Below are 24,459 nucleotides of genomic sequence, written 5' to 3'. Positions count from 1 at the left end.
AATTACTTTGTATCTAAACTTCTGCTGACTGCCTCTTTCAAGGGCTTAGAAATTAGCATTTGAGCCTACCTAGGTTTAGCTTTCAACTAAGAACAAGAGAACAAAGCAAATTTTAAGATAAAAGAAAATTAGAAAGTTGTTAAAAATGACATGTCCTATCTGAATCATGAAAGCTTAATTTGGACTTTACTATCCCTTTAAATGAATACCTTTAGCAGCATTTTCTACAGGAAAACATTCTTTCTGGAGCGGACTAGGTCTCTCCAAAGGAGGAGCCAATAGTTCCATTTTATCTTTAACACCTTTTAGCTCTTTTAAACCAGAATTCAGCAACTCTTCCTTTATCAATCCCACAATATTTCTTGCTTTGAGATATGTGCAATAGGCTGCTTTGTTAGCTGCCAAATGCAAAAGGTGGTGGATGCTTGCAGCCTTCGGGTCTTTTCGGAACCAGATTTCATCTTGTGAAAGCACAAAAAACACTAAGATCTGTGCAAATCCACATCTTAGTGTGTTGCGCTTTCACAAGAAGATTCCCCCCCCCCCTGCAGAAGCTAAATCTGGGCTTGACTCTTCAGACAAGGTTAGCCATGGTGATTGAATTAGTACAAAGTGCATTGTTTTGCAGTTATCTGTTAAAGCAAACTAGGAAAACATATGTAGTAGGGTTAGCCTTGTGAAGTCTGCAATGTGCTTTTTCATTTCCGAGTTGTTACATTACATGAAAAGGGGCAAAAAAAAATCATGAAAATGTGTAGAAAATCAACTCTACACTATAATAAAACATTTTATATTGAAATTTATTTTTGTTTACTTTCTTTTTTAAATAAAGTTAAAGTAATAGCTAGTGCTACAAGCCAGCAGCAGAACAAAAACATGTTTTTTTTCTTTTTATTAATGGGTTCAGAACTGGGCAAGAACAAAAGTGAAGCTTATATACTTATTGGCTAACACCTGAATCAAACAATTGGCAAACATACTGCTAAATCCTTACTGTAAATTTGAACTTTCTAAGCCTTTTCCCACCCAATAGTGTAAATTGGAAATTTTTGAAGCCTTTCCCCATATGTAAAACATACTTTACCACTTGTAGAAAAGCCTTTCTTGTCTTTGGGACCATTGTTTGAATCACACAACTAAATCTTTTAAACTATTTTCTTTCTTGCATGCAATCGGCTTGTCTGTTTTATGTTAATGGGATGTTCATTTACCATTTTTTTTTTAAAAATGCAACAAAAATGCATGTCTTTATAAGACACTACAAATCAGAGAGAACAGAACAACATTCCGAGGAGCTTTTCATTAAAAACAAAAAACGTTATTTTACAATAATTAAAACAAGTTTAAAACGGATACAAAATATCACTGTTTCACACGCTGGTGCTGGCAGCGTCACAGGTCAGCGGATGTGTTGTGGCCAAATTAGAGTCAGATATGTGTCAAAGTTAGACTTGTAAAGCCCGCATTGGATGGCAAGCATTTATTGCAAGAGCAGTAAGGTTACTAGATGGTACAAGTGTAAATATTATTGTAGAAATCTGCACTATGAGCTTGTACAATTTATAAGTAGTAAACCGTCTTTCAGCAAAAGAATAACCTGAGCCTGTAAGTTCAATTAGTTAATAAATATTTTACTTAATTATACTTAAGTAGAATCAGGGCTACACCACATGAAGCACTTTAAAATAGAAGACTTTTCTGCAGTATTATACCCACTCATACCACATCCATATGGATAGGGTAGAGCTGTATTAATCATTTGAAAGCTGCATTTTCCTACAAATTCCAATTTGCATTTAAATGGACAGTCAAGTCCAACATAAACTTTCATGATTTAAATAGAGCATGTAATGTTAAACAACTTTCCAATTTACTTTTATCACCAATTTTGCTTTGTTCTTTTGGTATTCTTAGTTGAAAGCTAAACCTAGGAGGTTCATATGCTAATTCCTTGAAGGCTGCCTCTAATCTGAATGCATTTTTTAAAAATGTTTCACCACTAGAGGGTGTTAGTTCATGTGTTTCATATAGATAGCATTGAGCTCACGCACGTGAAGTTACCTAGGACTGAGCACTGATTGGCTAAAATGCAAGTCTGTCAAAAGAACTGAAATAAGGGGGCAGTTTGCAGAGGCTCAGATAATAGGTAATCACAGAGGTAAAACATGTATTATAATAACCGTGTTGGTTGTGCAAAACTGGGGAATGGGTAATAAAAGGTATTTATCTTTTTAAACAAAAATTCTGGTGTTTACTGTCCCTTTAATACTCCTTTCATGAATTCTTAACCTTATATACTTATATATCTCAGGCATTCTTGAATTCCCCTACAGTATTTCTCATTACCACTTGTATATATCTATTCCATAATCAAACCACCTTTTACTTCTACTAATAATACATCTGCTTTTACAACTAAACATATTGTTAGCTGATCATATATAAGCTAAATTATCCTAACAATACCTCAAACCTACATTTAATTATATAAATCTATCCACATCTGAGGTCTAATAGCCATCTCTATTATAGCAGCCATGATTTAGCAGTCACCGTTATTTTGCCAATGCACAAGGTTTTGTGGCCATAAGAAGAGCAAGAATTCAGAGTTTGTGATTTGTTAGTGAAACAATCACAAACATGGCATCTGTTTGTGGTATTTGGTTTGTTCTGGCATTGGATTTGAACAATATACGAATTCAGAATTTTTGCGCAAGCCCTTAAAATTGTAGTCAATATTATTTCACCAGTATCTGAGATACAGTATAGTAGTAATTTTACCAATATCTGAAAGATACTAGTTATATATATATATATATATATATATATATATATATATATATATATATATATATATATATATATATATATAAAACCTTTTTTTTTTTCCAATATTTAACATTTGTCAACTATTGTTACTACAACTGGTGTATAGAAACGATTTATAAAATGTATTTTTAACAGTAAACAAAAGGTTGTGTGTAAATATTACAAACATTCAGTCCATAAGCTTTTTATAATATTTATATTGATATGGAACAATATAAATGGGAAAGTTCTGAGATGCAGCACACAAAAAATGTGCTCATGAACAAACACAAGTCATCTATAAAACCATAGTATTAAGTTCAAACATTCACTTAAAGTCCCAGGGCAGTTTGTATTCTCTTCAAGAAGGGTCACTTTAGATCCTATAGCAGCATATTTCTGTATGTTTAAGCCCAGCTTGGTCTTGCATTGCATTTGAAAAGTCAATCCTTGAACAATGGAGACCAATGTATTCTAGTCACTAATTTGCAATGGGTTGCAAGAATATTGCACTAACATAACCACCCCTGATGACTAAAGATTATTCCATTCAATGCAGCCGATGTTTATTACTGAAGCCACTTTATCAGCAAATTGAAAACAATCAGCTCAAACAGTGCAAACTGGCCGAGCCACAGATAGACAGCAGAAATACCAAGAGCAGTATTGCTTATTACTGTACAGGACTTCATATGCAACACCTGCTAAGCATCCATCAATAATTAATCATGTGTCTGACACTGAGAAAACGATGACTCTTTATCGAATTAGTGTAAAATAGTTTGAAAAAAGTTCCTCTCCGCAATTTATGTCCCTGAGGGCAACAAGGACAACACATCTCAAAGGTCTGTAAAATAAAACAAAAAACATTTAACGTCACAAAAAAAAAATCAGTAATTATTCTAGTCTGTCATTTTCTTACATAATTGAGCTGGAAAATAAATGTGAATTGACTCCATATGTATAGATACCTGAATACACACAATGCAAGTAATAGAACTTAAAAGGGACAGAATTCAGATAGAGCATGCAATGTTAAACAACTTTACATTGAACTTCTGTTATAAATGTAGCTTTGTTCTCTTGATATTTGTTGTTGAAGAGTAGGCTCAAGAACAGCAATCCACTACTGGAAAATAGCTGAACACATCTGGTGATCTAATAACAAAAGACACAAATACAGCCACCAATCAGCACCTAGCTCCCATCAGTGAGTTGTTGCTCGTAGCCCTACCTCTTTAATAAAGGATAATAAGAAAATAAAGCAAATTTGATCATAGAAGTTAATAGGAAAGTTGTTTTTAATTTGCTTTCTCTTTCTGAATCATAAAAGTTTAGGTTTGATGTTACTGTTCATTTAATCACATCCCTAGGTAACAGAAAGAAAGAAATATAAAAAAAATATATACATGGAAACTAAACGTAAAAAAGAAAAATTTTTACATGGAAGAAATTCCCAGGGACACTCTGTATCAGATCAATCAAGTAAACCGGTTACTGATTACTGACCACTCTGACTGATGGTTTCTATAATTTTGGCCTTTTTGTTTTGCACCAAAATAATTGATGTGAATTGCGCACACACAAAATATTACACTTTGTATTTGTCTAACTGGTAGACTGCAGAGCCACAGAAGCCAGTTCAGCAATTTAGACATTTTATTATTCTGCTGTTTTAATGTAAAGTGCAGGAAATTCAGATACCGCAATATACATCTAAGACCAACAATGACTTTCCACAGCCACATACATCCATGCCAAGCTCACAGTGCAGGGCAGATTTTTACAATGTAGGACAGCATTCCAGGACAATTTTGCTATGGGACTGGAAGCCAAAAATTGTAACTGTCCTTGGAAAATCTGGCATGTATGCTTTGACCTCTACACTTAGAAATAAGATACAAAACTTCAAAACTCAAAAAATGCACATGCAAATGAGCTTTAAGCCCCTATTCATTCTTACATTTTTATCACTTTGTGCAGCTTAATTAATCAAAAAGTTAAACAATTTTTTTTGCAAACTCTACATTTTGATAGGGGACATCTATATCCTTGACCTTAGCCTCTAACCATTTACACTTGATTTTCCCACTTTAGTTTTAACTACAACTTCTGATCCATTTGCAATTCTTTTGGCATGACTATACTCCTTTCAGGTATCAGAGACATGTTAAAGTGAATAACTTTTGATGCTAAAGTGCCCGGTTTTTAAAGATTCGATTAAAAACAGTTGTTCCAGCTTCCCTCGGTCGTAACAAGCCATTTCTGACATCAGAAATGATGGATCGGTCACCCTCCAATCACGGCTTCCCCCCCCCGGGGGAATCAGTGTCTGATTCAACGCCGTGATTGGAGGAAGCCAGATTCCTCATTTTAGACCCAGGAAGAGGCTTTGCGACGGGCGGAGGAAGCTGGAGCGGCTGTCAAGATTAAAAGGTGAGTATTTTTTCACAACACGAGTGAAATGTAAATTTTTATGAATTTAAGTGCCCCTGTTTTTAATCAAATTTTTAAAAGCTGGGCACTTTAGCATCAAAATTTACATTCACTTTAAGTACAATGTACCCACAGTACCCTCTCCCACCTACTCAGCTATGTAAGTGTTACGTTGTCTTAGCCTCTGTTGTTAAAACGGCTACACATCATTAAAAAAAAAATCTGAGATCACTAACTAGGTACCTCTTTCCCCAAAAGCTGAAATTGTTGTTCCCTAGTTTAATGGATTATTGATGGGCAAGCAAATAGAAAGGTAACATGCTACATACATGGTTACAATATCGTATTCTTCATTTTTTCTGGACATAAATTATTAAATATATAAATGGGTTAACACCCAAATTGAACCAGATCATCTTTTTATTTAAAGGGACATAAAACAAGTTGGGATAGAAACAAAAAATAATTTACTTTAATTACTTTAACTGCAAATTTATACTGCAGTGCCTCGCCATTAACCCTTTCTTTTTAGTTTCTGAATTGTAAAGCTCTAACTCCACCCACACAATTCCTTTTATGGCTGTATCTATGTTTATTGTTTTTTTGGTAGAATGCAAAAGTGAATAGGGATTATCTGCTGGAGCATGCCTAGAAGCTGTGAACTTAGTTGAAATACAATACCTGTGTCTAAACAGTGATGAGAGGGGTGGAGTTAGCTCCTCTAGGCAGCCTAGCTATGTAATTAATTTTGCTTATTTTTAAAAATTATTTTAAAATACTTGCCAGCAATTTTAAACAATTTTTCCTTTTTAAGGAAGGGCGAGTCCACTGCTTCATCCCTTGCTGTTGGGAAATACAACACCTGGCCACCAGAAGGAGATAAAGACACCCCAGCCAAAGGCTTAAATATCCCTCCCACTTCCTCACTACCCCAGTCATTCTTTGCCTTTCGTCACATTAGGAGGTGGCAGAAGATTCGGAGAGTCCTGAAAAAGGGTATCTTCCCTTCGAGATAGGACTGGAGTTTTAAGTAGTCATGTCAACCTCTCAGTGAGGGTATTGATGAAAGTTTGGAGATACAGAGTCTGGAGATGCAGGGAAAGTTTTTTCTGCAAAACCATCCAGACTACTGATAACAGCTCCTAAGCAATCAGTGTTGACAAGTTTCACTGCCTGCTTTCTCTCACTAAAGTCCATGTCAGGAGTGCTGCTATAAGACTGTCACACTTGAGAGGCTGTGTTCTGTTACACAGCATGGATCCTGGAGGTAAGATTGTTTAAATTTTTATACATAAAACTCTATAACAGGGTCAAAGTGTGGCTAGAATTAAATATGTCTAATGAGCGCAGAGTGAAACCACCAAGCTCCTGAAATAACCTAGGAGTCCCTATCATAGGTCATACATTAAACACAGGAAATAGAAAAGCAGGAGCGCTGTAGCTGAAGGTGAATAAAGCTGTGTCAGTCCAAATAAGGGACTAGTGCATATAAATGGATAATAAAAGTGACCATGCGTAAATGAAATATACAATGGAAAATTACTGATAATTAATGATAATATGTATCAGGTGTGGGGAATAACAAACCCCAAATCAATACATGTAGTGTGATTCAATAAATAAGTCGTTCATTGAAACAATGAAAAAAGTGAGGACAAATAAGTCAGTGACTAGTGAGGATAGTGATTAATAGTGGCTATGCCACAATTTAATAAACACATATAAAGTAATAAAAAACACAAATGATAAAATGCTAGCAATACTTAAAGGGACAGTTTACTCAAAAAATTTCTCCCCTTTAATTTGTTCCCAATGATCCACTTTACCTGCTGGAGTGTATTAAATTGTTTACAAGTAGCTCCTTTACCCTTGTATTGGCATTTGAAATTGTTGATTTAGCATTTGGTATCCCCACCTATTCTGAAAGTTTGTGGCCGAGCGTTCCAGCTATAGATAAGCTTTGTAAACACAGCCAGCAGAAGAAATTACACTCCCAGTCAGTTATAGCAGAGATAAGGTAATACAATGTTGATTTTCCATTGTTCTCTCAAAGTACTGGTGATTGTTTTAAGGACAGATATAAGATAAAGAAGCAAGTATATGTGCACAATGTGATACAGTAATGAGATCTGATTATACCTACAAGCTCAACCCATTTTATTAGGTTGTGGCTTCAAAACACAAAATCAGAGCTTTAATATATACAAATAAGCCTTAAAAAGCTAATTTTCATACATTTTTTCCTCTGCAGTTGGTAAAAAAAGCAATTGTAAACACATTAAGGGAAAAACTATTTTACAGTATACTGTCCCTTTAATATGAACGGACGTCTCCGTTAGAATAGGTAGAGGTTGCCACCACATAAACATGTAAAAATAAAAACTTCACAGGATAAAACCAGTACAATAGTCTCAGTCTCTAGACAGTGTCTAAATGAATCCACAGTAGGAATCCAAATGAAAAATGGATATGCGCTCAAACGGCAAGCTTACCCCCAGGCTGTACACAATCTGTTGTCTCTGCGAGTGAGATTACAGCCGTAGCGGGATGACGTCACTTATGTGGGCTCTGTCCTCGAAGAGCAATCCGATTGGTCCTTTTTCGGAACAGCAGAAAGAATGTGGCTGCCCTAATTCACAACACAGAGTAACTGCACTTGAGTGCCTTACAGCACGCACAATACTCTTAGGTAGTGTGGAATAGGCAGATTGAGTTATAATCAGTCTTTCAGAAGTAAAGGGACAATGATCTTACTGCAAGCCGGGTTGTTTGTATCCAAGGTATACCAGACATCCACTTTGTCTTTATGGCTCGAGAAACCAAACTGGTTTAGGAAGCAATTATCCCAATTTTTCAGGCAAGGTTTACAACCAGCGTCTGTTTGCAGACAGTAATCACAAATGTCAGAGTCCCAAAGTGATAAAGATAAAAGTTGTAGCTCCAGCTACACAAGGAATAAATAAGTTCTTTGAGTTGCAACTACATCAACGCGTTTCTCCCTATACAGGGCTTTTTCAAGATAAATCAGTTGCAACAAGTTCACCTTTTTAAAGGTGTTTCCCAATTCTTATTGGTCCAATCTAATTGGTAGCTTGAAGGTGGTATGGTTAAAAGGTGGTAATGGCAACCAATATATTTAAGGTAACCAAATAATTGCTATTTCTCCACATAGAATGTATAATAGTTAAACAGATATAATTAAAAATAAAATATATATATATAGGATTCTTTAAGATGAAAAAGTATAATTTCATAAAGTGCAATAGTGAGGTGTGTTACAGCCATTAAAAAAATTGCATAACCACAAAACAAGTTTTTTGAATTTATCATTTAAAATATAAATATGATAAATTTACAAATAGCAGTCTATTACAAAAATAATGATAAAGATAATGATAAAAAATAGGCCCGAAATATAAAAATTAAAAATTAAATTATTTTGTCTATTTCTTAAGTTATTCTATTTCAAACAGGGAGGGAAGGGGTGGAAGACAGAAGGATCTCACATCACAATAGCTTCATAATGTGAGAAATATAAAATCAGTCAGTATTTTTCAATTTTCTATCAAATAAATATTAATCCAACAGAAATGGGGAAATGTCTAACTCAGAATTTAGGCCAGCAGGAAATAAGTGTGTCATATCTATAAATAAATTCAGCCTCGTTTAATTTCAACTTTTTTTCTATGTTGCCACCTCTCCAATTCTGCTTCACTTGTAATATCCCCCAATATTTTAAATCTTTCATTCTGCCACTATGTACTTGTTTAAAGTGGTTATAGAGGTTAGTATCCTCAAAACCCTTTTCAATACACAGGAGATGCTCCCTTATTCTGTCCCTGATCATTCTTTTGGTTTCCCCTTTTATACCTTCTTGATAGGAACCAGGGTTAATATCCTCTGAAGGGGGTTTATTGAACAGTTGGGGTTAATTAATCGGTGTATGAATTATTTACATGCTGCTTTGTGTAATTTTTTTCCTGGGCTGATAGACTGTGTTTTTGGCTGGAACAAACATGTTTCACTTTTAAGTTTCACTTTCATTTTGAAAGTGTTGCACAGCTCCTATTACTTGCTGTACTTGTAATAACAGGGGAAGTACTGTCTTGCACTCCATGTGACCGGGTGTGGTCTATGTTCTTTTCCTCCATTCCGGCTGAGAGACTTGAACCTGAGGAGAGCATTTCCTCTGTTAACTGTCTGGGTCTAGGAGGTGGTGAGTGCCCCAGCCATTGGGAGTATAAAGGTGCAGTTTTCTATAATAAAAAACGTTTTTATTTGTGTCCTTCTGTGGGTATAACCTGAGCTATGGAGGACTCTGACATGTTAGAAGGTACTCCTTCTGTACTAAATCATACCTGTTTATATTGTGAGGAGGCCGTGGTTTTCCTGCCCACTTAATTATGTCCCGTGAGATTACTACCCTTGCTACATTACCCACTCCACATGCAGTTCCCCGTAGCATATCTAATCCTCCATCTGGAGGGGGCCTTGTTCCTGCAGACTTTGCTGCGCAGTTACAAACGGCGGTGTCTGTGGCCCTCAGTGCATTACCTCGCTCTAACAAACGCAAGAGAAAGGTTAAACATAGCTCTCCTGACCTGGAGTCATCTAAATATTTATCGGATTTAGCTATTATGGCCCAGTTATCCGATGATGAGTTAACCTCTGTAGCTTCAGAGGGTGAACTTTTTGGGTCAGAGTCCATAGCATCTAAACATCCTGCTGCGGAGGAACCGTCCTTTAGATTTAAAATTGAGCACTTGCATTTTTTATTAAAGGAGGTTCTGTCTACGTTAGAGGTTCCAGAGGCCGCGCTGCCTGAAGAACCTATGATACCTAAATTAGACAGAGTTTAGGAAGACAGGAAAGTTCCTTTGACTTTTCCTATACCGGTTAAGATGGCGAATATTTTTAAGAACAAATGGGAAATAATTGGTTCTTCCTTTTCCCCCTCGTCTACTTTTAAAAAGTTGTTCCCAGTCCCGGACTTGCAACTGGATTTGTGGATGGTGCTATCGCTACGCTTGCTAAACGTACTACTATACCTCTTGAGGATAGTTCTTCGTTCAGATAGCCGATGGATAAGAAAATGGAAACCTGAGAAAGATGTTTCAACATACGGGGTTGTTTCAACAGGCGGCTGCAGTTGCTGGATCGGCTACCTACTGGTGTGACTCTTTGTCAGAACTTATTGAGGTGGAGTCTACCCTCGAGGATATTCAAGACAGAATTAAAGCTCTGAGAATTGCTAATTCTTTTATCTGTGATGCCGGGCGCTCTGGTTGAAGTCTTAGTCTGCGGATATGACTTCTAAGTCCAGACTCCTTTCTCTTCCCTTCAAGGGAAAGATTTTATTTGGTCCAGGCCTGGACAATCTTCTAATTTTCGTTCCTTTCATTCTGACAAATCCCAACGACAACAATCCTCCTGCAAGCAACCCAAGAGTACTTGGAAGCTGTCTCAGTCCTGGAATAAATCTAAGCAGAATAAAAAGCCAGCCGAAAACAAATTGGCATGAAGGGGCGGCCCCTGATCCGGGATCGGATTGTGTAGGGGGCAGATTGTCTCTTTTTTCAGACGCCTGGTTCAAGGACGTACAGGATCCGTGGGTCCTGGAGGTGGTATCTCAGGGATAGAAGATAGGCTTCAAATCTCATTCGCCAAGGGGCAGATTCCTACTAGACTAGAAAAGAGGGATGCCTTTCTAGGGTGCGTTTGGGATCCATCCTCCTTAGGAGTTGTTGTCCCAGTGCCTATTGAAGAAAAAAAAAAAAGAGGTTTGGAGTTTTATTCAAACATTTTCGTGGTCCCAAAGGAGGGAACTTTCCGCTTAATTCTGGACCTAAAGTGCTTAAACAAATTTCTCAGTGTCCCTTCCTTCAAGATGGAGACGATAAGGTCCATCTTTCCTTTAATTCAGGAAGGCCAGTTTATTCTAACTATAGATCTGAAGGACACTTACCTTCATGTTTCAATCCACAGGGAACACTTTCAGTTCCTGAGGTTTGCATTCCTGGACCAGCACTTCCAGTTCATTGCCCTTCCGTTTGGCCTAGCTACTGCTCCAAGAATCCTTACGAATGTTCTGGGGGGCTCTTCTAGCCGTTGCCAGAACTCAGGGTATTGCAGTAGCCCCATACTTAGATGATATTCTGGTGCAAGCACCATCCTTTTGTCTTGAGGAAGACGAGAAGTTCCTTAGCGATGAAGGAAGTATCTCAGATTCTGGAGTGGGTGAGGCCCACAGCTGTTCACTGTCAGCGATCCACATTCCAGCTGTGGACAAGGAGGCAGATTTTCTCAGCAGGCAATCCTTCCATCCAGGGGAATGGTCTCTCCATCCCAAAGTCTTTGCAGAGATATGCAGCAAGTGGGGGACGCTGGAGATTGATCTCATTGCGTCCCGTCTCAATACCAAGCTACCCAGGTACGGGTCGAGGGATCCCCAAGCAGATCTAATAGATGCACTAGCAGTGCCCTGGAGGTTCAAACTCATATCTTTTTCCTCCATTACCGCTTCTTCCTCAAGTGGTGGCCCGCATCAAGCAGGAGCGAATATCAGTAATCCTGATTGCTCCATCGTGGCCGCGAAGGACGTGGTTCACAGATCTAGTGGAGATGTCCTCATCTCCTCCATGGAAGTTACTTTGTCGCAGAGACCTGCTGATACAAGGTCCATTTGTTCATCAAAACCTAGATTCTCTGAGGCTGACTGCGGAGATTAAACACTTAGTCTTAGCCAAGAGAGGTTTCTCTGAGAGTGTCATTGATACTTTTATTCAAGCTTGTAAACCAGTTACTCGGCGTATCTACCACAAGGTGTGAGGGACCTACTTATTCTGGTGTGAAGAGCGTGGTTTTTCCTGGCACAGAGTTAAGGTTGCCAGGATCTTATCTTTTCTCCAGGATGGGCTGGAAAAGGGCCTTTCTGCCAGTTCCCTGAGGACAGATTTCAGCCCTGTCAGTTTTATTGCACAAGAGACTGTCTGAGCTTCCAGACGTGCAGTCCTTTGTTAAGGATCTGATTAGGATCAGACCTGTGTTTAGATCTGGGGCTCCTCGGAATCTAAATCTTGTTCTTCGGGTTTTGCAACAGGTTCCGTTTGATTCCGTTGACATTAAATTGTTATCTTGGAAGGTTATCTTTTTATTGGCTATTGCCTCGGCGCGCAGAGTTTGAGATCTCTGCTTTGCAATGCTCCCTTTATCTGATTTTTCATACAGATAAGGCAGTTTTATGTACTAAATTAGGGTTTCTTCCTAAGGTTGTGTCAGATTGCAACATCAATCAGGAGATTGTGGTTCCTTCCTTGTGTCCTAATCCTCCCTTCATCGAAGGAACTCTTACTTCAAAATTTGGATGTGGTTCGTGCCTTGAAGTTCTATATTCAGGCTACTAAGGAGTTTATACAATCTTCCTCTTTGTTTGTTGTCTATTCGTGGAAGTGTAAGGGGCAGAAGGATACTTCGACTTCCCTATCTTTTTGGTTAAGGAGTGTCATCCGCTTAGCTTACGAGACAGCAGGACATCGTCCTCCTGACAGGATAACGGCTCATTCAACTAGAGCAGTGGCTTTCGCTTGGGCCTTTAAGAACGAGGCCTCTATGGATCAGATTTGTAAGGCGGCTACCTGGTCCTCCTTACATACTTTTTCAAAATTTTACAAGTTTGATTTTTTGCTTCGGCTGAAGCAGCTTTCGGAAGAAAAGTTTTTCAGGCTGTGGTGCCCTCAGAATAGGGTCTGCCTCAGTGTTAATTTTGAGGACAAATTTCAATTTAGTCTTAGTTTTAGTCTTTTGACTAAAATGCCATTTAAGTTTTAGTCGTATTTTAGTCATCTGAATTGTTTTAGTTTTAGTCTAGTTTTAGTCGACTGAATCTCCAGTAGATTTTAGTCGACTAAATCACCAGTAGATTTTAGTCAACTAAAATCTAAGGGGTTTAGTTAAAGTGTAATGCATTATTTAAGCATTTCTCTATCATTTGCAAACTGATTACATACTCCAGGAGTAAACATAACACATGTTAATATTTATGGTATTAAGGTTTAAACATGCAATAAAGACACAGATTTAGCCGTTGTGATATGTAACATCTTTATTAAACTTAAAATTAAATAAAACCAAGTTTCATAAACAAACAGAAGTGCAACTTTAAAATATAAAAAAACAAAACTGTAAACTGTATTGGCTGTATTGAACATATTACCCAATATAAAAACTTTAACAGTTCTCTGTTAATAATTAAAACAAGTATCAAGTATCTTAACACAACAAAAAGTTTCTGCAGCTAGCACAGACACAGCATAGCTTAAACCCATACTTGTAAGTTATGCTTATTTCAAAAGGAAGAATCAATTGATTGTTCACAGATTCGAAAAAGTTTTGGCAACAATATTAGCACTGCTCTAGAACTTCCTAACTCATTATATACTCCTGGAGTAAAGGTTGATTAACCTGTTTTTATTTATGGTATTACGGTTTGAACATGCAATACAGATTTAACAGATTTAACTGTTGTGGTATATAACATGTCTATTTATCTTAAATTTTAATCAAATTAAGTTTTGTAAATTTTACAAAAGAGCAGTAATCGGATATGGATTGATTATAACAACTTGCATAAAATGTTTTTGTCAGCACATTTTGATTTAGTTTTAGTCATAGTCTTTTGACTAAAATGTCATTTTAGTTTTAGTCGTATTTTAGTCATCAGAATTTCTTTAGTTTTGTAGTCATTTTAGTCTAGTTTTAGTCATAGAAACATAGAAACATAGATATTGACGGCAGATAAGAGCCATAGGCCCAGCAAGTCTGCCCGACCTTACCTAACAGTATAAACTTATCTAGTTCGTAGGATAGCCCTATGCTTGTCCCATGCATTTTTAAAGTCCCCCACAGTGTTTGTTGCTACTACCTCTTGAGGAAGTTTATTCCATAAATCAATCACTCTTTCTGTAAAGAAGTGCTTCCTCAAATTACTCCTGAATCTACTACCCTTTAGCTTGAGCTCATGACCCCTTGTTCTTGAATTTTCCATTTTATGTAAAATACCCACAGCCTCAGTTTTACTAAACCCTTTAATGTACTTGAAAGTTGCTATCATATCACCTCTTTCCCTTCTCTCCTCTAAGCTATACATATTTAGGTCATTGAGCCTATCCTGGTAAGTTTTATTTTTTAGACCATGTACCATTTTGGTAGCCCTCCTTTGCACAGATTCAAGTTTGTTAATATCCTTCTGAAGATATGGTCTCCAGAACTGCACACAATACTCAAGATGAGGCCTAACTAATGATCTATAAAGTGGCATAAGAACCTTACTATTTCTGCTGCAAATACCTCTACCAATACATCCAAGCATTCTGCTAGCCTTACTAGCTGCATTACTACATTGTTTACTAAGTTTTAAATCATCTGAAATAATAATTCCCAAGTCCTGTTCCTCGTCTGTAACAGTCAGTAAAGTGTCATTGAGTCTGTAATTAACATTTGGATTTTTCTTCCCGAAATGCATTATTTTACACTTTGCTGTGTTAAACTTTAGATCCCAGTCGTTTGTCCAATCCTCCAATTGTTGTATATCACTTCTCATTTTGTCTACCCCCCCTGGAACATCCACTCTGTTGCAAATTTTTGTATCATCTGCAAAGAGACATACTTTCCCCTGTAGCCCTTTGCTGATATCGCAGATAAATATGTTAAACAAAACAGGCCCCAGAACTGACCCCTGAGGAACACCACTAGTAACAGCCCCCTCTGCTGAATGAACTCCATTTACTAAGACACTTTGTTTTCTGTCCTTAAGCCAGCATTCCACCCAGTTCACAATTTTCGAATCTAGACCAAGGAGATACAGTTTGTGAATAAGTTTATTGTGTGGGACGGTGTCAAATGCTTTGCTGAAATCTAGATATGCTACATCAACTGCTCCTCCCTTGTCTAATACTTTTGTTACATAATCAAAGAAGTCAATTAGATTAGTCTGACATGATCTCCCTGAAGTAAAACCATGCTGATTTTGGTCCTCTAAATTGTTTGTCTTTATGTAAGTCTTAATTCTTTCTTTTAAGAGGCTTTCCATTAATTTCCCTACTACTGAAGTTAAACTAACTGGCCTGTAGTTGCCAGATTCTTCTCTACTGCCCTTTTTATGAAAAGGTAATACATTTGCTATTCTCCAATCATCTGGGACAGCTCCTGTTAATAGTGACTGATTAAACAGATCAGTTAATGGGACAGTTAGCACTGATCAAAGTTCTTTTAAAACCCTTGGATGAATATTATCAGGACCCACTGCCTTTGTAACATTTATTTTTGATAATGCTAACAAAACCTCATCCTCTGTAAAAAGATTACGGTTAAGCTTGTTTCTATTTTGCGTAGCATCCCTTAATGTAGAAATTGTATCTTCACAATCTTTAGTGAAAACAGAACAGAAGTAATCATTGAGACAGTCTGCAATCTGCTTATCTCCTTCTATTATTCTACCATCAACTGATTTCAATTTTACTATTCCTACCTTATTTTTTCTTCTTTCACTGATATATCTAAAGAATGTTTTGTCCCCATGTTTTACTGACTGTGCTATCTTCTCTTCTGCATGAGCTTTAACCTTCCTAATTAACTGCTTAGTCTTTTTTTGTTGGAGTCTCCATATTTTCATATCATCATCTGCTTGTGTGTGTCTGTAATTTTTATAAGCTATCTTTTTTGTCTTTACAGCATGTGCTACTTCTTTGGAAAACCAAATTGGTTTCCGCTTTCTTTTACTTTTACAGACATGTCTAATACAGTGTGCGGTTGCATCTAAAATGGCACCTTTCACAAATTCCCACTGTTCTTGAACCCCTGTAATAAGAGTTTTCCCCTTTAAATAGTTTTTTAGGTATTCTCCCATTAATGAAAAATCTGCCGTCCTAAAGTCTAAAACTTTTGTTTTAGTCTGGGTGGACAGTTCCTGAACATGAATACTAAACCAAACAGATTGATGATCACTGGATCCTAAGTTCTCACCTACAGACACAACAGTCGACGAAATTAACACTGGTCTGCCTCTTCCTTTTTGTTCCCTCCCGTTATTCATTCAGTGGAGCTTGAGAATAGTTTTCCCAACAGTAAGGAATAAAGCTGTGGAATCTCCCTATCTTAGGAAGGAGAACATAATTTATGCTTACCAGATAAATTCCTTTCCTTCCGGATAGGGAGAGTCCCCGGCCCACACACAATTTTTCTTGTCTATGGGCGGTCCCCTATTAATTAATTAGCCCTTTTAGGATATGCACAGATCTCAACCTGATTTATGGCTTTTTAATACACCTCCTGAACTGGGATGTAAACTTAAAGGGACACTCAAGTCCAAATTAAACTTTCCAATTTACTTCCATTAACAAAAATGTGCACAATATTTTATATTTACACTTTTTAAATGAGCAGCTACTACTGAGCATGTGCAAGAATTCCCAGAATATTTGTATATGCATTTGTGATTGGCTGATGGCTGTCACATGATACAGTAGGAGTGGAAATAGAAATAACTTTGAAATTTGTCAGAAACAAATCTACTACTCATTTGAAGTTCAGACTAAGTGCTATTGCATTGTCTTTTTCTCATGCATTTGTTGATTATGCAAATCTACTGTATTTACTGGTCCTTTAAGCACAAAGTATTCCAGATTTTAATCAATAGTGCCAAGCAATTGATAATATGCTACTGGAAGAGAGTAGCGGTCCCAACAGATGGTTGTTACAAACCCAGTATACGCTTAGCTAGGAACAATTCCATTATTTTTTAATAAATCAATTAGACATATACTGCACCTTGTTACAAATGTAGGAACCAAACATTCATGCTGCATGATTATGCTGTATAAACTGTCATAACCTTCTGTAGTTCACATAGTTTTAGGTGTAAAATGACACTTATTTTTATTATCTTTATAACTAGCTATAAACCCGAGATAGCTGAGGGATAGATTGACTGATATTTGTTTACTGTAATATCATGTATCATAAACATTAATAGGAACTAATCACAGCGATAAAGATATTGCATTGGACTTAAGTAATATTGTAGTTGTATTTTTTGTATTAGTTTATTTTATTTTTTGTTTATTTAGTTCTGTTATACTTAATGCACTGCAATGTTGTAACTGACTGTTTTAAAAAAAAGAAAGAAAAAGAAAATCTAAAAGCAAAAAAAAAAAAAAAATACACAAGGGAAAAAAAAGAAGTTAATTTATATCTTAATGCAAAGCAACAGAAAAGTGGTTAAAATACCTTTCATTAATAATGATGCCGTTTGGTTTCAAGAGTCTTTTACAGCTGTAATCATGCCTAACTAATGTTTATTTGAATTTATCAAAGTCATCCAGCGTGACAAATATCATAGAAAGACAAAATTATTACTATTATTATTGTCAGGTATTTGTAGAGCGCCAACTAATCAATGGGTGCATAAGTTGTCTAGAATATAAAACGTAAGGACCCATGCCTACAAGTTTATTTACGGCAGATTTTGTGCAGCCTGTTTGGCACCCAATACCATAATTTAATAGCATTTTTTATAGTAATAATAGAACACATAGCAATGGTCTTGATATTCTGTCAATCAACCAACTCCAGCAATAACACCTGATGCCTTTTTAGAATCCATTCGCCTAATACTATATAACAGAAGAGATATGGTGTTGATCTATTTCTCATAGGCTTATCATGATCCATGTGTTATCTTTTTCTTGTTTAGCGGTTTATGTCTCTGTAGAATACAGGTTGGAGCCTATTTCAGAGCTACACTCAGCCAGAGATAACTGGTTCTGGAGTTATCTGATTACTAAATGAAGTGGATTTATAAAAGAAGGAAAAAAAAAAAGAATAAAAAGGAGAGGAAAAGTTTAGGAAAATCTAATTAATTCACTAGACATTTAATCAGTGGTTACATTTATAAGACCTGTTGGAACCATCAAGAATTTGGTCAGAAACACATTTGTAGGAGCTAAAAATGATTTTATTTGTGGAAATTTATAGCACAATCCAAAATGCTTAGAGAAAAAAAAACAGAATTTATGCTTACCTGATAAATTACTTTCTCCAACGGTGTGTCCGGTCCACGGCGTCATCCTAACTTGTTGGATATTCTCTTCCCCAACAGGAAATGGCAAAGAGTCCCAGCAAAGCTGGCCATATAGTCCCTCCTAGGCTCCGCCCACCCCAGTCATTCGACCGACGGACAGGAGGAAATATATATAGGAGAAACCATATGGTACCGTGGTGACTGTAGTTAGAGAAAATAATTAATCAGACCTGATTAAAAAACCAGGGCGGGCCGTGGACCGGACACACCGTTGGAGAAAGTAATTTATCAGGTAAGCATAAATTCTGTTTTCTCCAACATTGGTGTGTCCGGTCCACGGCGTCATCCTTACTTGTGGGAACCAATACCAAAGCTTTAGGACACGGATGAAGGGAGGGAGCAAATCAGGTTACCTAAACGGAAGGCACCACAGCTTGCAAAACCTTTCTCCCAAAAATAGCCTCCGAAGAAGCAAAAGTATCAAATTTGTAAAATTTGGCAAAAGTGTGCAGTGAAGACCAAGTCGCTGCCTTACATATCTGGTCAACAGAAGCCTCGTTCTTGAAGGCCCATGTGGAAGCCACAGCCCTAGTGGAGTGAGCTGTGATTCTTTCAGGAGGCTGCCGTCCGGCAGTCTCATAAGCAAATCGGATGATGCTTTTAAGCCAAAAGGAAAGAGAGGTAGAAGTCGCTTTTGACCTCTCCTTTTACCAGAATAAACAACAAACAAGGAAGATGTTTGTCTGAAATCTTTTGTAGCCTCTAAATAGAATTTTAGAGCACGGACTACGTCCAAATTGTGTAACAAACGTTCCTTCTTTGAAACTGGATTCGGACACAAAGAAGGTACAACTATCTCCTGGTTAATATTTTTGTTAGAAACAACCTTAGGAAGAAAACCAGGCTTAGTACGCAAAACCACCTTATCTGCATGGAACACCAGATAGGGAGGAGAACACTGCAGAGCAGATAACTCTGAAACTCTTCTAGCAGAAGAAATTGCAACCAAAAACAAAACTTTCCAAGATAGTAACTTAATATCTATGGAATTTAAAGGTTCAAACGGAACCCCTTGAAGAACTGAAAGAACTAGATTTAGACTCCAGGGGGGAGTCAAAGGTCTGTAAACAGGCTTGATCCTAACCAGAGCCTGAACAAATGCTTGAACATCTGGCACAGCTGCCAGTCTTTTGTGTAGTAAGACGGATAAAGCAGAGATCTGTCCCTTTAGAGAACTTGCAGATAATCCTTTCTCCAAACCTTCTTGTAGAAAGGAGAGAATCTTAGGAATTTTTATCTTATTCCATGGGAATCCTTTGGATTCACACCAACAGATATATCTTTTCCATATTTTATGGTAAATCTTTCTAGTTACCGGTTTTCTGGCCTGAACCAGAGTATCTATCACAGAATCTGAAAACCCACGCTTCGATAGAATCAAGCGTTCAATCTCCAAGCCGTCAGCTGGAGGGAGACCAGATTTGGATGTTCGAATGGACCCTGAACAAGAAGGTCCTGTCTCAAAGGTAGCTTCCATGGTGGAGCCGATTACATATTCACCAGGTCTGCATACCAAGTCCTGCGTGGCCACGCAGGAGCTATCAAGATCACCGAGGCCCTCTCCTGATTGATCCTGGCTACCAGCCTGGGAATGAGAGGAAACGGTGGAAATACATAAGCTAGGTTGAAGGTCCAAGGTGCTACTAGTGCATCTACTAGAGTGGCCTTGGGATCCCTGGATCTGGACCCGTAGCAAGGAACCTTGAAGTTCTGACGAGACGCCATCAGATCCATGTCTGGAATGCCCCATAATTGAGTTATTTGGGCAAAGATCTCCGGATGGAGTTCCCACTCCCCCGGATGGAATGTCTGACAACTCAGAAAATCCGCCTCCCAGTTTTCCACACCTGGGATGTGGATCGCAGACAGGTAGCAGGAGTGATCCTCCGCCCATTGAATTATTTTGGTCACTTCTTTCATCGCCAGGGAACTCCTTGTTCCCCCCTGATGATTGATATACGCAACGGTCGTCATGTTGTCTGATTGGAACCTTATGAATCTGGCCTTTGCTAGTTGAGGCCAAGCCCTGAGAGCATTGAATATCGCTCTGAGTTCCAGAATGTTTATCGGGAGAAGAGACTCTTCCCGAGACCATAGACCCTGAGCTTTTAGCGATTCCCAGACCGCGCCCCAGCCCACTAGACTGGCGTCGGTCGTGACAATGACCCACTCTGGTCTGCGGAAGCTCATTCCCTGGGACAGATGGTCCAGGGTCAGCCACCAACGGAGTGAATCTCTGGTCTTCTGATCTACTTGAATCATTGGAGACAAGTCTGTATAGTCCCCATTCCACTGTTTGAGCATGCACAGTTGTAATGGTCTTAGATGAATTTGTGCAAAAGGAACTATGTCCATTGTTGCAACCATCAACCCTACTACTTCCATGCACTGCGCTATGGAAGGACGAGGAACAGAATGAAGCACTTGACAAGAGCTTAGAAGTTTTGATTTTCTGACCTCTGTCAGAAAAATCCTCATTTCTAAGGAATCTATTATTGTTCCCAAGAAGGGAACTCTTGTCGACGGAGACAGAGAACTTTTTCTATGTTCACCTTCCATCCGTGTGATCTGAGAAAGGCTAGAACTATGTCTGTATGAGCCTTTGCTTTTGACAGGGACGACGCTTGTATTAGAATGTCGTCCAAGTAAGGTACTACTGTAATGCCCCTCGGTCTTAGAACCGCTAGAAGGGACCCTAGCACCTTTGTGAAAATCCTTGGAGCAGTGGCTAACCCGAATGGAAGTGCCACAAACTGGTAATGCTTGTCCAGAAAAGCGAACCTTAGGAACTGATGATGTTCTTTGTGGATAGGAATATGTAGGTACGCATCCTTTAGATCCACGGTAGTCATAAATTGACTTTCCTGGATAGTGGGTAGAATCGTTCGAATGGTTTCCATCTTGAACGATGGTACCCTGAGAAATTTGTTTAGGATCTTCAAATCCAAAATTGGTCTGAAAGTTCCCTCTTTTTTGGGAACTACGAACAGATTGGAATAAAATCCCATTCCTTGTTCCTTTATTGGAACTGGGTGTATCACTCCCATCTTTAACAGGTCTTCTACACAATGTAAGAATGCCTGTCTCTTTATTTGGTTTGAGGATAAGTGAGACATGTGGAACCTTCCCCTTGGGGGTAGTTCCTTGAATTCCAGGAGATAACCTTGAGAAACTATTTCTAGCGCCCAGGGATCCTGAACATCTCTTGCCCAAGCCTGAGCAAAGAGAGAGAGTCTGCCCCCCACTAGATCCGGTCCCGGATCGGGGGCTACTCCTTCATGCTGTTTTGTTAGCAGCGGCAGGCTTCTTGGCCTGCTTACCCTTGTTCCAACCTTGCATCGGTTTCCAGGCTGGTTTGGGTTGTGAGGCATTACCCTCTTGCTTAGAGGATGCAGAATTAGAGGCCGGTCCGTACCTGAAATTGCGAAAGGAACGAAAATTAGACTTATTTTTAGCCTTGAAAGACCTATCTTGTGGAAGGGCGTGGCCCTTTCCCCCAGTGATGTCTGAAATAATCTCTTTCAATTCTGGTCCAAATAGAGTTTTACCTTTGAAAGGGATGTTAAGCAATTTTGTCTTGGATGACACATCCGCTGACCAAGACTTTAGCCAAAGCGCTCTGCGCGCCACGATAGCAAACCCTGAATTTTTCGCCGCTAATCTAGCTAATTGCAAAGCGGCATCTAAAATAAAAAAGAGTTAGCCAATTTAAGTGCGTGAACTCTGTCCATAACCTCCTCATATGGAGTCTCTCTACTGAGCGACTTTTCTAGTTCCTCGAACCAGAACCACGCTGCTGTAGTGACAGGAACAATGCACGAAATTGGTTGTAGAAGGTAACCTTGCTGTACAAAAATCTTTTTAAGCAAACCTTCCAATTTTTTATCCATAGGATCTTTGAAAGCACAACTATCTTCGATAGGAATAGTAGTGCGTTTGTTTAGAGTAGAAACTGCCCCCTCGACCTTAGGGACTGTCTGCCATAAGTCCTTTCTGGGGTCGACCATAGGAAATAATTTCTTAAATATAGGGGGGGGGGGACAAAAGGTATGCCGGGCTTTTCCCACTCCTTATTTACTATGTCCGCCACCCGCTTGGGTATAGGAAAAGCGTCGGGGTGCACCCTCTAGGAACTTGTCCATCTTGCATAATTTCTCTGGAATGACCAAGTTGTCACAATCATCCAGAGTAGATAACACCTCCTTAAGCAGTGCGCGGAGATGTTCTAATTTAAATGTCACAACATCAGGTTCAGCTTGTTGAAAAATTGTTCCTGAATCTGAGATTTCTCCATCTGACAAAACCTCCCTCATGGCCCCTTCAGATTGGTGTGAGGGTATGACAGAACAATTATCATCAGCGCCCTCCTGCTCTTCAGTGTTTAAAACAGAGCAATCGCGCTTTCTCTGATAAGTAGGCATTTTGGATAAAATATTTGCTATGGAGTTATCCATTACAGCCGTTAATTGATGCATGGTAATAAGCATTGGCGCACTAGATGTACTAGGGGCCTCCTGCGTGGGCAAAACTGGTGTAGACACAGTTGGAGATGATGTAGTATCATGTTTACTCCCCTCATCTGAGGAATCATCTTGGGCAATTTCATTATCTGTGGCAGTACTGTCCTTACTTTGTTTGGACGCTATGGCACAATTATCACATAAATTTAAATGGGGAGACACATTGGCTTTCATACATATAGAACATAGCTTATCTGAAGGCACAGACATGTTAAACAGGCTTAAACTTGTCAACAAAGCACAAAAAACGTTTTAAAACAAAACCGTTACTGTCTCTTTAAATTTTAAACAGAAAACACTTTATTACTGAATATGTGAAAAAGTATGAAGGAATTGTTCAAAAATTACCAAAATTTCACCACAGTGTCTTAAAGCATTAATAGTATTGCACACCAAATTTCAGAGCTTTAACCCTTAAAATAACGGAACCGGAGCCGTTTATAAATTTAACCCCTATACAGTCCCAGCTATAGTCTTTGCTGAGACCCAACCAAGCCCAGAGGGGAATACGATACCAATTGACGCCTTCTAGAAGCTTTTCCAGCAATTTTTAGATCCTCACACATGCATCTGCATGCCCTGCTCTCAAAAAACAACTGCGCAGTAATGGCGCGAAAATGAGGCTCAGTCTATAACTAGGAAGGCCCCCTGACTGGAAAAGGTGTCTAACATAGTGCCTGCCGTTTAATAAACGTTCCCCAAGTTTATAAATGCAAATTGTCAGCATAAATATGAATAAAATGCCCAAATAAAGCAATCGATTTAGCCCATAAAAATGTCTACCAGTTTTTTAACCCATAATAAGCCCTTTATTCTGTTTGTTTGACTAAGAAAATGGCTTACTGGTCCCCCAGAGAATGACTGGGGTGGGCGGAGCCTAGGAGGGACTATATGGCCAGCTTTGCTGGGACTCTTTGCCATTTCCTGTTGGGGAAGAGAATATCCCTCAAGTAAGGATGACGCCGTGGACCGGACACACCAATGTTGGAGAAATAAAGTTTAGAAGCAACAGTTTCCTCACTCCCAAGATTTGTCCAAACTATTGCCCAGCACTATATACTGCCTTATCTAAATAGCTGACAAATAAGCAAATGTTAACAACTTTCTCCACGTATAATAGAAAAAAAAAAATTTTAATACACAATTACAGAGTCAGATCAACAGTTTTATAATTTGGTATGTTAAGATTATCTAGGAACAATTACAGGAATAGAAGGTAAAAAACAAAATACCAACCCTTCTGTGTCATGTGAATAACTGATGTTTGGTAGGTACTGCCTGAATTCAACTGGGAAATATTCAGGCACATCGAATTCCTGATAGCACACATTAGCTGCATATTCTGGGGAAAGAAATGTAAAATTACTCTCTACACACAACTGTTATTGATACAAATGAGGAAAGTTTCACCTGATAAAGCACAGTCAAGAGAATATTGTAGAAAATTATATTTATATATAAATATTAATATGGCATTGGCACAACTCTACGTTGGCAGCAAATGGGTTAAATGCTGGGGGTTTTCTATGGAGCATCTTATTGCCATATAATCAGACTTCA

The 24,459-nt window shown here is 38.3% G+C and overlaps 1 protein-coding gene across 3 annotated transcripts in view; it reads right to left on the bottom strand.

Annotated features, from left to right (window-relative positions):
- SETD9 (SET domain containing 9) overlaps nt 1-24,459 on the bottom strand; it is a 120,226-nt gene that overhangs the window by 76,608 nt on the left and 19,159 nt on the right. Inside the window, exons 5-6 of one of the 3 annotated variants that reach the window (XM_053701289.1) lie at nt 24,136-24,241; nt 3,009-3,655 (exon numbers count right to left, since the gene is read on the bottom strand). In XM_053701289.1, the coding sequence (XP_053557264.1) occupies nt 3,568-3,655; nt 24,136-24,241 (194 nt within the window). In that variant the 3' untranslated portion in view covers nt 3,009-3,567. Of the gene's footprint in view, nt 1-3,008; nt 3,656-14,676; nt 15,088-24,135; nt 24,242-24,459 lie in introns of those variants that run through there. The other 2 variants (XM_053701290.1, XM_053701288.1) reach the window with 2 other exon arrangements.

Source organism: Bombina bombina, chromosome 2 (genome assembly GCF_027579735.1).
Source record: "Bombina bombina isolate aBomBom1 chromosome 2, aBomBom1.pri, whole genome shotgun sequence".
NCBI lineage: Eukaryota > Metazoa > Chordata > Amphibia > Anura > Bombinatoridae > Bombina > Bombina bombina.
This window is presented reverse-complemented; position numbering and strand designations above follow the sequence as displayed.